Source organism: Moschus berezovskii, chromosome 19 (genome assembly GCF_049115385.1).
Source record: "Moschus berezovskii isolate FMDL1 chromosome 19, NW_MosBer_1.0, whole genome shotgun sequence".
Classification (NCBI taxonomy): domain Eukaryota; kingdom Metazoa; phylum Chordata; class Mammalia; order Artiodactyla; family Moschidae; genus Moschus; species Moschus berezovskii.
This window is the reverse complement of record NC_142478.1, coordinates 72,836,990-72,851,425: the sequence shown is the minus strand read 5'-3', so window position 1 is coordinate 72,851,425 and position 14,436 is coordinate 72,836,990. Positions and strand designations below refer to the sequence as shown.

Here is a 14,436-nt window from a genome sequence, read left to right as displayed (position 1 = left end):
CCTCACTGAAGCTCTTGCTGGGGTCGGCGGCCCGGCCTGGGGCGCCGCGGAAGGCGCGCTCGAGGCTGTTGTGCTGCTTGGCCAGTTGCTCGATGGTCTCCTCTAGGCGGACACGCTGCTCCTGCTCATACTGCAGGGCTCGCTGCCATTGCCGGCTGTGCGTCTCCGCTAGTTCCAGGAAGTCCCTGCAGGCCTGGGGGGGGCATGGCCTGTGAGCAGAGAGGGAGACCCCGGGGGGGTCAACCCCAAGGGGCTGAAACACTCGCGCTGCCCCCTGTGCCTGTCGCGGGGTCAGGAGACCCCGGCTTTCTCAGAGCCAGCCTGGTGTCCGCCCTGGTTGGCAGCCCGCACTCAAGATGCCTTTGGAGGGCAGAGGCCGGTGCTGCCAGCAGCAGCCAGCGCCCTGGGTGTTTCTCAGGGCGGGACCCCGCTCTCGGCTGCCACAGCCTCTCTGTGTGCGGGGCCTGAGACTCATCACAGCCCCGTCCCCGCTGGAACCAGTGCACTCCTGGCAGCCCGGGCCAGACCCTGACTCAGGTGCAGAAGGAAGGAAAGCCACCTGCTTTCTGCTGCACTGCCTGGCCCAGAGCTAAAGGGTCTTGTCAGGCAAAGGAGAAGTGAAGTCGCTCAGTCGTGTCCAACTGTCTGCGACCCCATGGACTGTAGCCTGCCAGGCTCCTCCGTCCGTGGGATTTTCCAGGCAAGAGTACTGGAGTGGGTTGCCATTGCCTTCTCCAGGCCTCCCGTACGCAGGTAGAGGCTTTACCGTCTGAGCCGCCACGGAAGCCCCCAGTTCCAGCAAAGGAACTGGGACTGAGAACTTTGTACATGGTTACCACAAGTTCCCTTCAGATTTGTGGTCTGCCATGACATCCGGATTCTGTTCAGCCTCCTGGGTCCACTGGGGGTTCCGGCACCCACTGAGGAAGCAAGGGATGGTCATTCTGCCCCCATCACCGAGGTGGAGAGGAGGGCCTGGGCCTCTGTTGTCCCTGGAGGGCAGAGAGCTCCAAGCCGGACATGTCTGAGCTTGCCCTTTCTGGACTCCTCTAATGTGGTCAGAAGGGATACTGGCTCCCAGCCCAAGCTGCATAGGTGGTCTCAGGGTGCCACCCTCACCAGCCACAGGGCTCCATGAACATCGCATGTGGCCCCTCCCCAAGGGTTAGAGAGTTGAGTCCTGCAGGGAGAAAGGCACAGGGGCCACACAGCATGACCTGAAGGGCTGCTGGGAGGAGCCGGGGGGGTAACGTGGAGCTCAGGGCCAGGGAGCACTTGATGGACACCCTCTTAATGAAGGTCAGCCCCGAGCACATGCCTGCACCTTGCCTGGGCTCAGCCAGCTCTCTAGCTCCTCAGCTGGCCCTGCACGATGCCCCTTAACAGGTCCTTCCCAGGCACCTTCCCTCTGTCACCCCATCTCCTCCCACCACCCCTCCAACCCCACAGCACGCAGTGGGCAGGGCTCCCCTCAAGGAAACCAGAAAAGGGTGAGAGATCAGAGTGGGAATGCCGGTTCCTGCACGGGCCACTTGGCTTCTCTGAGCACACATCCTGTCCACGAACCCCAACAGGAATGCCCCACAGACCCCGCAAGCGTGAGCCCCTGTCCCTGCTCACCCAGCAGAGTCCTCAAGGTGGGAGGAGAGGGACCGTCCCTATCTGACAAAAGAGGAAACAGGCTCAATCCCCAGCAGCTCCCCTGCAAGGCTCTGGGGAGCAGGTGTGTTCAGGGGCCCCTGCCCTCCCTGCAGGTCTGATCCCTGCCCGGCCGCACCTAAGCCACTGTAACTCGCTTCTCCAGCAGGGCAGGGATTTGTGACAGGTGTCCCGACACGGGCTGGGGGAGGGAGAGACTCGTGGGGAAGGAAGAAAGCTGCTTATGTGCTCAGCAGGCTCTGGAGGTGAGAGGCTGCAGCCCGGCCCTTGCAGGCCTGGGGCTCGGTGGGCTACACAAGGCTCACCCCCAGACTGGAGTGGCTGTCACAGACGACCACACAACCCAGCTCCCCTGCTCCCGGGCTTGTGACCTGGAGCCAACCCTTCCCACCCTGGGCCCCACAGTGGCCCCAGCTTCACCCCTGCCCTGCCCCTCCTCACAGTGAACCTCAGGGTAGGGGCCCTGCCAGCAGCCGCTGACCACCCCCTTCAGGGGCTGGGCCGGAAGGCACCTCTCCGGGGTCTGCCCTGGCTGGTTAAGGGGTAGCAGAGGGGTGGGAGGGCCAAGCACCCCTCAGCAACGTCCCACACGCTTAAAGGAGCCCCAGGACCCCAAGTCCTTGACCCAGAGCTCAGCCCACCCCAGAGAGCTGCCAGCCTTCAGTGACCCAAGCACACGTCATCCCTCCCCTGCTGACCCCAAGTGCAGCCCTAGCGCTCCGTCAGGTTAGTCTGGACTCCGGCCACCTGTTTGCCACCCGGGGAGGAGCCCTAACTGCAGGGGTGCTGGTCTGCTCCGCTGCTGGCCTGGGCAGGTCTCGGCCACTGAGCTGGGTGTGTGGTGGTGTCAAACTCACCCCAGAGGCCTGGCGTTGGCGGGAGGGGTGTGTGTGCCCTTCTTTCCTTGGGCCCACTGCTTCAGGGAAGACCCTTGCTGGGTGCTCCTGTGCCCCCAAAACTGAGGCCCAGGGAGGAAAGGCTGCTTAGGTCAAGAAGGGGTGAGCAGGACAGGATGCCAGGGACCCAGCCTACCCATCTTTGGTAGGGGCGTGAAGGGAACAGGGCTGAGCCATGCGTGGAACCCTGTTATGGGTGACACACATGATGGGTGCTCACGGCTTTCTGGTTCTTGGGGTCTGTGGGTGCCCTGCCCAGTGGCCCTTTGCCTGCCCCATCGGACTGGCTTGGCAGCTCCACAGGGGCCTCTGCCCTTGCTTCTGCCTAAGCGCTGTTCTGTGGCCCCTGCTGCCGTCACTCCCCGCCAACCGTGCACAGTTCCTGCAGTCACCCCTCGAGGTTTAACGTAGGTGGATGCTTTGCTTTCATACAACTCAGAGGATTTAAAACAATACTTGTGAAAGAGCCACAAACTACAGTATAAAATAGCCAAAGGTCAAGCTTCATAATTCACACAGACTCAGAGAACTCCACACGGCCTTAGCTCCCAGCAACAAAGGCAAAGAGGGGCAGATGACAAGGCTGTCGTACAGCACAGGGGACCCTGCTCAGCCTCTCGTAATAACTTGGGAAGGAATCAAGAATGAATAACTGAACCATTTTGCTATACGCCTCAAGTGAACAATGTAAACCAGTTTAAAAAAGGGGCTTCTCTGGTGGTCCAGTGGCTAAAATGTCACACTCCCAACGCAGGGGGCCCCAAGTTTGATCTCTGGTCAGGGAAACAGCTCCTGCATGCTGCAGCTAAGACCCAGCACAGCCAAATACTTAAAAAGTGAAAAAGCCAAGGAGGGAAAGATGATTGTGGTATTAAGATGAATTAGGCTCCCTTCCTCCTCCTCCTGAGGTTCATGAGGCTCTGAATACTATAGAAACGACCGCTTTCTTGCCCAGCTGCTCTCAGACCTGGCCCCAGGCCCCCTCCGCACTCATCTCCAGGCCCCGTCCTTCCCCACACTTCCCCTCCCATGTGGCCCCCATGTCTTCCTCCTTCTCCAGCCCCACCACCCTCTGACCCCCCACAGGCTGGGGGTACGGGCTGCGGGGGGCGTCCTTGCAAGCGCTGAGGAACCATCCCAAGTGTGGTGAGGAGGACGTGCGGCTCAGGGAGGCCAAGGGACCTGCTCAAGGCCGCAGGTGGCGCTTGTGGGGCCGGGGCCAAGTCTCCCTTGTTGAGCTGGATCCTTACGCCTGTCTGGGCGCTCCTTGGGCTGGTGTGGCCTCCTGGGCCTCCCTGCAGTGGAGCCGGGCTCCTCAGGATGCTGCCTTGCCTGGGCCCTGCAGCTGAGGCTGTTGCCCACATGGCCAGGGCTGCCCGCCGAAAACCTGGGGCCCCCCCACCGCACTGCCTCTGAAGGACAGGCCAACATGGAGTCACAGAGGCACAGGGGGTCTAGGGCCACCTCTGGACCGCACGTGGCCGGGGTGGGCCATTCCCACCGACGCCAGGAGTCAGGGGTGGGGTCGTCTACAGGTGATGGGAGCCGGTGCCTTCACCACCCCGAGCTGCCTACCTGGTGTCTGTCCCCAGAGGTAGCGGTTCCCCCTGAGGCTGCCGCCCTTCCCCGGGCCCCATCCCGGCAGGCGCGGAGGGAGCAGGGGCTGGCCTGGCCCTGCCGCCCAGAATGCTGAGCTGCGCTCGCTAAGCTGGATTAGGCCTGGGGCCCGGCAGCCGGGGGTGGCTCCCAGAGGCCCGGGGAGGGCCTGGCTGACCCTGGCAGTGAGCACGGTCATCTCCCCTGAGGCCCCGTCCCGACCCTCAGACCCCGTCCCCCGCCCTGTACAGAAGCAGCGCCCCGGGCCGCCGCAGAGCCCCCCACGCCGCCCTGGGCCCGCACCTGGGCCTCACAGCATTGCCTTGCCACCCACCTGGGGGCAGGCCTGTGAGGGCAGCTGAGGGCTGCCCACCTGGGGAGCCTGTTGGGAGCCCAAGGGAAGCTTCGGCTGTCGGTCACCCCAGCAGGTGTCCCGTGGGGCAGATGCCGAGGGTCTGGGCTGCACTCCCGGCCCAGCTGCACCCGAAGGAAGGAGGATGCACACTAATCGCTTTCGTCCCTCCTAATCCTAATCCTCATCGCAACCACAGCCTCCCTGCTCCCCACACGGGGGCGGGCGAGCAGGGTGTCGGGCCTCCGCCTGGGTCTCTGCGCCCCTCTTCATGTGGCCCAGGGAGCCTCCCAAGGTCGAGGAGGGTCTGCAGGGCTGGGACCCCTGCTTGGGTCTGGCCTTTCCAGCGGCCGCTCAGAAATCATCGGTCTCCTGCCTGGTCACAGCTGCCCTGGCTGGGCCACGAGGAGGGTGCTGGGGAGTCTGTGGGTGTCAGCTGGGTGGCCCTTGGAGCTACAGAGGAGGTGGACTCAAGGGCCAAATGCCCAGGACCGGGCGGGGCAGGTGGCCAGGGCCAGCTCGGAAATGGTCTCCAGCCCTCGACACCTAGCAGGTTCCGCTCACCCGGCTCGCAGGGAGGATGGGGGAATGGCCTACGCCGCCCCCTGAAGCAGTCAGGCCCCGCCCGGGGCGGATGGCCCTGTGGCTGGCTCTCAGCCTTGGGCTCCCAGGTTGGCGGGCGGCTGGCCACCTTGCCACATCGACCCTCCCGTGGGCAGCATCGCTGTGGACCCGCCCCCACTGCTCTGTGGTACTAAAGGAGGCAAATAGGGGGAAATTCTGAGTCAAAGGTTCCATGAGCCCCTCTGTGAGGCCAGCAGCTCACACTAGGTCTGGGGAGCCGCCTTCCCCTCCCACCCAGGAGCGGCAGGCTGGCCTCCCCACTCGCCTCCCGATGGTGGGAAGGGGCTGACTGGGTCACAGATGGCCACCTGGGGAGAAGCACAGCCACCCAGGCTCTGAGATGGGGAACAAGGGCCCCTGAGGAGCCACAGCAGTGCCGGGCTGTCCAGGGGGCCCCTGTGGCTCAGGACCAGCCACGTGGCCACACTGCGTGTCCACCAGCCTCACCGTCCCTCCAGGCCGAGCCGCTCCCAGGGCCAGGCCCCCTGCTCCTGTGGGCTTGGCTCAGCCCGGCTGTCACGCACATGGGCCAGCCCTTCCTGGACATGGAGGGCACTCGCTCACGGCCCAGTGGGGGTGGCTTCTCACTTCCGTCCACACTTTAAAGTAGCTCCTTCCAGACTCAAAATAGTTCACCCTCGTGGGCAGGAGCCGGCCCCATCTGGGCGCCAGTTTGCCGACCGATTTTAAACCGTCCCGGAATCTATTTTTACTCCTCTCCCCAGGCTCTGAGTGAGCAAGCTGCTGGGAGCCAAGCAGTGGTCAGCTGGACAGGAGCCTGCCCACAGGCCCTGGAAGGACCCGGAGGGTGGCTCCACTTGGGTGGGTACAAGGGGCCCCTCATGCTCTCCAGACGGGGCTCAGAGCAGCCCCAGAGGGTCTCCAGCGGGAAAGGCCCATCTGACCTGGTCTGTCCCTCGATGCCCCCATGCGAGGCCCCGGCCCAGAGCCCGGAGCTGCTGCCCCTGCTTCACGTGCCTGTCCTGCTTCAGCGGTCTCCCACTCGTGCCGTCCGCCTCCCCAGCCCCCAGCGCATCTGCTCACCCCACCTTTGTCCTCACAGCTCCGCCAGCTGGAGCTGGGCCCCCCTCAGGTCCAGCTGTGCTGGGCTCGCGCCCTGTGCCCCTGCCATCAGGGTCTGCAGCCTGCCCCGCTGGCCAGCTCTGCCACGGGCAGCAGGACGTGTCCCTTGTGGGCCGCCACCTTCCTTGGTAAACGAGGGACCCAGTGTGCAGGTTCCATCCTCCTGGGCCCTTGTCGGGGGACTTGGTGGCCACCACTCTTGGTTGGCCAGCACCCGGCCCCCACCCCCAGCTTCCTGCACCTCACCTGTCTCTGGTCTTTTGTGGGGCGCACCCACCCCTCAGCTCTGCTCACCTGTCGGCTGCCCTCACCCCGTTCCTGCCCAGCTCGGAGCGGCCATGTCAGGAGGGGGCCCGGCACCTCCACACTGGGGCTGCCCTCGCTCTGGGCCTCGGGGTAGCGCCCGAATGATTCAAGTGATGGTGACAGGGAAGCTGGGAGGACACCAACCCCATGTGGCCACCGCGGGGAGCAAACGACACCAGGAAGGAACCGGGGCATCCCGGGCGCCTGCTGTCACCACCACCCCCAGAGGCCGGCCCCAAACCGGGGCATCTGCTTCACCACAAAGACAGGCTCGGGGGAAGAAGACGGGAGTGCGTTCTTTCACCCTGTGGAAACTAACACGCAAAGATGCACTGTTCTGTTCTGTTCTGTTCCGTCGCTCAGTCGTGTCCGACTCTTTGCGACCCCGTGGACTGTAGCCTACCAGGCTGTTCCGTCCATGGGATTCTCCAGGCAAGAATACTGGAGTGGGTTACCATTTCCTTCTCCAGGGGATCTTCCCGACCCAGGGATCGAACCTGGGTCTCCCGCATTGGAGGCAGACGCTTTAACCTCTGAGCCACCAGGGCACTGGTGACACGTTAACCCTGCCCTTCTCCACCTCAGACCCCGTGACGGAGCCGCTGTGGTAACACAGGGTGTGTGCTGGCTCTCCGGTGCAGCCTGCGGCCTCCACACCCAGGCCAGGGTTGGAGATGCCCGGCACACACTTTGAGGCTCAGCCTAGGAGCCCCAGTCATTCACGGTGCTGTGAGGCTCCTCCTAAATGGCAGTGATGCATGGTTACCCAGTCGGCTGTGAGGCTCCTCCTAAATGGCAGTGATGCATGGTTACCCAGTCGGCGGTGCCAGCACGGGATCTCACGATGAGTCTCACGGAATCGCTCACCAGGGAATTCTGCCAGACACAGCGGTTCACTCGGTCGCTCCTGCTTTCTTTGACAGCCCTCGGTCCCACCCTGCCGTCTTTCTCTCTCGTTCACTGATGCTCCCACATGCCAGACTCTGCGCCACGCCTGGAAGTTACAGGGCTCCCGGAGCACGAGGGAGACCGTGTCCAATCCCTGCAGGCGCCCAGCTCAGTGGGGAGGACGGGCACGATGCTGGGCTAGAAAAGCCCGTGAAACAACAAGGTCCTACCGCGTCAGCACCCTGGATAAGCCACAGTGGGAGAGAACAAAAAAGGAACGCGAGCATGCGCACAACTCAGGCACTGTGCTGTCCAGGAGATGTTCGTGCAACAGTCTACATCAACTGTACTTCAATTAAATAAACCTTAAAAAGCCCCGGAGGTGCGCGGGCCTGCCGACAGGGCAGAGTGGGGGAGGTGGGGAGGTGGGGCTGGGGGTGGGCTGAGAGTGTGCAGAGGGGCTTCCTGCCCGCTGGGAGGCTAGAGTCGGGGCTCTGGAGCCGCAAGACCTGGGCTCTTATCCTCAGCAGCCGCCTCAGCCTCCCCACCACACGCTGCCGAGTGGGCCAGGGGAGGGGTGTGTGCGGAACGCCTTGTCGGCAGTGTGGCCATGGGAAATTGGTTCTCTGTCTGTCTGGCTCCCTGTGGGCCAGTGGTTCATCCCAGCACCTGGCACCCAGGGCTGAGCCAGCCAAGTGGACTGTGAGATGGGCCTGGGAGTAGCTGTTGGGCTTGTGGGTGGGCTCAGGGTGACCTTCCCGTGCTAAAAATGCGTTTACGATCTGACGGCATAAAGCCCTGTTCCTATTTGTCCACAGCCGGGCCAAGTCACGTCTCTGCAAGGCCAGGTGACCAGGGTGGTTCTGCACCTCGCTGTGTGCCTGGCTTGGGGGCAGAGCCCACACTTTCTTACCAACAGGGCAGCTGAGGACATAGGCCCAGGTCAGTGAGATGTGGGCCACTGGGACCCTCTCTCCTGAGACACAAGGCCCAGGGCGACCAGTGTGGTGTCTCTGGCAGCCCCACTGGCCACGGTTAGGGCCACAGGTAAGACCTGCACTTGACCTGAGGGGTACAGCGTCTGATGGGGGATCGGACGTGGAAACAGCAGGTAAATACTGCTCGGCGGGCTCAGTGGTGCCCCTGTGGCCTGGGGATCTAACAGGAGGACCTCCTGGCCGTGGCGACGTCTGGGACCTCGGAAAGATGAGCAGGGATCTGCCCAGCATCGCTGTGTGAGGGGGAGGGGTGTTCTAGGAGGCGCAGCACAGCAGAGGCAACACTGCAGTATCCCTGATGCAGAACCCCCAGCCTCCCATTCCCTCGAACGTGCACCAGTGGGGCCACCCTCTGGTTGAGGGCCAGGCGCCCTCAGGGAGCAGGGCCACGGGGAGGCCTGCCTCTGTCGCCACGGTCCCTGGGACCTTGGAAACGGTCCAGCATGCCTCCCTCCCTGCCCTGCTGGGAGCTTGGGATCTAAAGGCTGAGAACAGCGCTGCCTCCTCGCAGATCTGAAGGAGGTTCAGCAGCCTCACCCAGCTTCTCTCCTGAAGGCTGGTCAACCCCGAACTCCCGGCAAAAGTGAAGGTCCAGCAACCGCCTCCCCAGGGGGCAAGTGCCGCCTGCCCGGGGCCCTCCCGCAGAGGTGACCGCCTGACTAGCCGGTCCCCGCTTCCTGCTCCCCTGCCACAACCCAGGCTCAACTGGAGCCTGTGAGGTGGAGACCCCACAGCAGTCTCCACCACAGGAGGTGGTGGAGAGGACCCCAGGTTCCCATGGAGGAATCCCCCTGGTCAGCGCGGGGTGGGGGCTGGGAGTGGGTGGGAGGAGAGGTCCCCCAGGTTCCTGTGGAGGGCTCCCCACAGTCAGGGCAGGGAGCTGGGAGGGGTGGTGGAGAGACAGGGGTGCCCAGCTGTGGAAGATCCGGCCTCCTCCTCCTCCCGTGAGACCTGGGGGATCTACGGAACAGCTGGGGCAGCTCCCGCCCATCCTGGGTCCCCACCGTTGCAGGGAAGACCCCAGGGCAGCTGCTGCCCAAAGGTAAGAGGCACGTCAGGGTCTCGGCGTCTGAGACGGGGCTTCGGCCTGGGCAGAGGCCACCTTCCTGTGTTGACCTTAGAGTAGGGGGGGCCTCTGTGGCCCCTGGGGGTCTCACCCTGATCTTCACAAGGACTGTCATGCCCCCCACAGGCTGCACAGACCTGGCTTGTGTCCAGCTTAGTCAAGCTGGACTTAGCGGCTGGAGGCCCCGGGCAGCTCTCCACCTGGTGTTAATGGTGAGACCATGGGGAGGGTAAGGGGTCCTGGGCGGGATGGGCCTCGGTTGCAGCTCCTTGGTCCAACCTCTCCTCAAAACCGGGGTGGAGGCTGAGGCCTGGCCACGGGTGGGGACGCTCCTCCTGCGCGGCCTTTCTGCACGCGGTGGGGTTTGGGCACTCGGCGTCTGTCAGCCATGCAGATCGCCCTCCCAGAGCCACGCCAACTCCTGCAGGTGAGGAGCAGCTGAAGGGAAGGGCACCCAGAAGGAATGGGGCCTCTGCTCGAGCCTGGCCTCCCAGCACCTCACTTCTCTGCCCCTCACGGGAGCAGACGGGGAGGGGCCCTCCTCAGGGTCATGTTCGTGGCGGGCAGAGCGCAGGCTCCGCCATGCGGCCCGCGTCTCCTGGTGCCAGGGCCGCCCGCAGGCTCCCTGACCAACCCCGCGGCTTCAGCTTCCTTCCCGCCACACAGTTCATTGTGCGCTCAGGTGGCAAGCTTGATGGCTTCGTAAACACGGACGAGCCTCTGACGCCGGATAAATTCTTTTGGCTGGAGACGCCAACCCAGCAGCTCACTATCTGGGAAAACCCTGAATGGCCGGTGGAGACGATGTGGCTCCAGGCTCGGCAGGTGTGGAGGCCGGGCCGTGGGGGCTGCGAGCGTGTTCTCAGCCCTCGGGTCTGTCACTGGGAGACGCGCGCCTACCAGGCCCCTAGAGTCTGGGGACAGGGTGCAGGGGCTGGGCGTGCGGGGGGCTCCAGCCCCCGCCGTCTCACTGCCCTCGGCTCCCCTGCTGCTGGACGGATGGCCCAGCCTCTGCCCAGGCCCCTCGCTGCAGGGCCTGAGTCCCCAGCTGGGAACTGCCTGCTGCCGCTGTGGCGGGCCTGACAGCTGCCCGGGCCTCATCCTCTGCACCTGCCTACACTCCCCATGCCTGGCCCCGGCTCCCAGCACCGCCATCCCGGCCGCGGTGTGCCCTCCTGGGGGGCTCACCTGGAGGAGAGGCTGTGGCTGGCAGGCCTGTGTCCAGAGGGAGCACTCATCAGGTCGAGGGAGGGCGGGCCCTGCGGCCTGGCTCAGCCTCATCCTGCACCACCAAGGAGGGCCCACCGGGTTCCCGGTCACGTTCCCACGTGGCTCCCGGGACCCATGCGGAGGGTGACCCCTGGGGCTGAGCCCTCAGTCCACACACGTGGCCCCTCGTTCAGCCCCTTACCCTCAGGTGGCACGACCGAGTGGCCTCGGCTGGGAAGCTCTGCCAGCCGAGGGCCCCCAGTGCCAGACCCCCACCCTACACGCACGACTGCCCCAGTCAGGGGTCCCGCACATGCCGTGTCTGGGCTGGGCACTCGAGAACGGGGGGTGGGCAGCAGCTGTGATGGGACAGTGTGGCAGCCGCATCCCTGCTGTGGGCATGGAGCTCACTGCTCCGCTCAGCACGGCCTCCTGTGCCCAGGCCCGAAGCGCCCGCCGGGTCCCACGCCCAGCTCCAGGCTCCACCTGACAGTGAGGGCCAGCGGCCCGGCCCGGGGGCGTGGATGGGGTGACCGGAGGAGGCGGGGAGCGGTGAGGGGCAAACCGGACCACCCACCGGGGAGCGAGCGGCCCCTCCTGCGGCCTGGGCACTCACGTTGATCATTGCATTGGACGTGATGCGGAAGAGGGTGGCCCGCTCGTTGACTGCCTTCAGCTTCTCGCTGCTCTCCGCTGGGATCCGCAGGCCATCCAGCTCGTTCAGGGAGCGCTGCAGTGCCACGCCGTGCTTGGCCACGAGCTCACTGCACGCGTTGAGGTCGCCCAGCTTCAGCGAGAGGCTCTTGATGGTGCCGTGGAGCTCGCTCCTGTCGGCTGGGGAGGGGGTCCCGTCCTCGTCGTCCCCAGAGTCATCTGTGGAGAGACGCGGAGTGGTTCTCGGGGGGCCAGCACACACCGAGGCCCCCGGGGGGTGATGCCAGGATGGAGAGCGAGTGGGTGAGGGCGGGGTGGGATGGAGAGGGGACCAGCTTGAATGACAGGGCCTGGCTGAGCTCTGCGGGGTGCAGGCATGGTGGGCAGCTCCCATCACAGACCCGCAGAGGCCGCCGGAAGAAGCAGAGTCCCTGCATCACAGGCCAGCCAGCCAGACCTGCTTCCCCCGACTCCCCGCACCTCACCTTGCTGTCCGCTCTCCGCCCACCCCCAGCGGCACCGGGCCGCCTGCTCCCTGCAGACACAGTGCTGCTCGAGCTCTGGGGCTTGCCCTCCATGTCCCTGGCCCAATGCTGGCCCATCTTCAGCGCCCCCTGGACGCCTCCAGGCCAGTCACAGCCCCGCCCTGCTGCTGCAAGGCTCCCTCAAGGAGCAAGGCCATGCTCGCCTGTGGGCTCTTCCGCGTGGAGACACCGGCTGTGGCCTCTCAACAGCCTTGTCAGGCAGGGACTGCACCGTTCCCGGGGGACAGACAGGCGACGGGGCTCGGGGAGGTGAAGTCCGGCCCCATACTCCCCCACCCCCCCCACCATGGGCTAGTCTGTCTGCCGCCAGAGCAGCCCCCTCACGCCGGGCTGCGGAGGTCCCCAGCTCACTCCCCTCCCGCCACCCCCTCACCTCTCACGGGGCCCCAGGTGCCCTTGGTGCCCCATCCTGGGAGTCTGGGGTACCTTGGAGCCTGGCCCCCAGCCGGCCCAGCCTGTGTTCGAGGGTGGCTCCGTGGAGAGTGGGGCGGGGTGAATGGCTGGCCTGGGCCCTGCAGCCGCTTCGATACCAGCCTGTGAGTGCCCAGGGTTTCTAAGATGCCTTGTTTCAGAGAGAATCAGCAAGAAACTTATATATCTTTTTGGTGACGAAAGTCTGCAACCCAAGACACAGATTTTTGAAGAAAGTACACAGCGTGAGGGAACAGAGTTCCTCCCACAGCAGCAGGGTGCGTGGGGGCAGCCGTGGCTGAGTTGCTGCTGCGCACGCCCTGAGCTGGGGGCAGTGCCTGGCCAGCCACGGAGGGACCCGCAACAAGGAGGCAGTGGCGGGCAGCCAGGCCGGGGACAGGGCTCACCCCACCCATCCAGCCCCCTGCAGCCCTGAAACAACCCAGCATCTGGAGACCGCACGTGCTGGGCCATGTCCTGACCCCTCGCCTGACCAATGAGAGTGCTGAGCCGCAAGGTGGCCGGCCGACAGTGACTGTTCCCACTCTGCAGGCTTGAAAACAGCTCCTGACACTGAATCGCGGGTTTAGGGCCCTGCTGCTAGGGGGCAGAGGTGGATCTGAACCCAGGTGGTCTGCATGGAGGCAGTTCCTCCTCCTAGATCACCTGCTACTAAGCTGCTAAGTCGCGTCAGTCATGTCCAACTGTGTGTGACCCCATAGAGGGCAGCCCACCAGGCTCCCCCGTCCCTGGGATTCTCCAGACAAGAACACTGGAGTGGGTTGCCATTTCTTTCTCCAACGCATGAACATGAAAATGAAGTCGCTCAGTCATGTCTGACTCTTCACGACCCCGTGGACTACAGCCTACCAGGCTCCTCTGTCCATGGGATTTTCCAGGCAAGAGTACTGGAGTGGGGTGCCATCGCCTTCTCCCCTGGATCACCTGAGAAAGGCTCAAATGGCTGGGGTGTATCTCGCCGTCCTGGGTGCTGGGCCCTGGGCAAGGTGCTGCCTTGGTGAGTGCATGCTGATGAGATAGGTCTGGAGGGTCAGGAGGTGCTCTGAGATCGCCCAGGGCCACGGTCATGGGTTCTGCAGCCTCCAGGACTGTCCAGGGCTCTGAGTTACAATGCAACCTCCTCTTGCTTCCCAGGTTCAACATGTCTAATAACCAGAATGGCCACTGATCGGTCAGCCTGAACGTGAGCCCCTGTACTCCGAGCAAGAACTGACTGCCCAAACTCTGAGCATCTTCCTGCAGGGCGGCTGGGAGTTGGGGTGGGGGGTGGTCATTGCACCTCAGCAAGCAGCTCTGGGGTCCAGGTCAGGTCCAGCTGCCCGGGACACGGGGAACTGCTTGCTCTGCTCCCAGGGCACTGGCTGGGTGTCTGGGGCGGGATGGGAAGGCACTAGGTCAGCAACTGCTGAGCAGCACAGTCTGTCCTGTGGGGAGGGGCCGCCAGTGCCTCCCAGAGAGACGGTGGGGACCTGAGGAGGGAGGGGAGCGAAGGGAAGACTGATCTGGGTGCATCCGGCAGGCCTGCAGAGAGGCGGCAGTCACACACAGGAGGGCAGGGTCGGGAGAAGGGACACAGAGCCGCAAGCTGGAGTGGGGAAAAGCCACGCTGAGGAGCCTGGGCCTCCATCCCGTGGCCAAACGGACTGTGTGGGCATTTGAGCAGAGGTCCACGTCAGAGAGGCGGCTCTGGTGGTGTAGTGCAGGGAGAAGCTGAACAAGGAAAGGGACCTTGGCCCCCAAATGGTGCACTCTGGCTGTGTTGAGTCCCAGGTCTCAGTTCAGGGGTCTCTGCAAGCAGCAAATCCGTGTTGGACACACAGATAAAGCTCAACATCAGAGATGCAAATGGAACCACTCGACGTGACCGTGCTCAAGCTGGCAGAAAGGGTGACGGCATTAACTCCACTCGCGCTTTCTGAAAGCTGGGCCGGCAGATTCCCTCACGTGCGTGAGCAGGGCGGCTTGCTCACCCCACCTTGCCGCCCCAACTCAGATGGGAGCTCTGCTGGCGGGCATGTCGTCCGAGGAAGGAAAGCTCTCTAGGCTGCAGTTCTCGAGTGGGTGGCCTTGGGGGTTCTCAGGCTTTTCTGACCCCACATGTCCCTGTGCCCCCACTTCCACTGGGACT

The 14,436-nt window shown here is 64.3% G+C and overlaps 1 protein-coding gene across 2 annotated transcripts in view; it reads right to left on the bottom strand.

The window, feature by feature from the left end:
• OSBP2 (oxysterol binding protein 2) overlaps positions 1 to 14,436 on the bottom strand; it is a 123,279-nt gene that overhangs the window by 17,266 nt on the left and 91,577 nt on the right. For both annotated transcript variants that reach the window (XM_088828333.1, XM_055405408.2), the window contains exons 3-4: positions 11,294 to 11,550; positions 1 to 193 (exon numbers count right to left, since the gene is read on the bottom strand). In XM_088828333.1, the coding sequence (XP_088684459.1) occupies positions 1 to 193; positions 11,294 to 11,550 (450 nt within the window). The remainder of the gene's footprint in view (positions 194 to 11,293; positions 11,551 to 14,436) is intronic.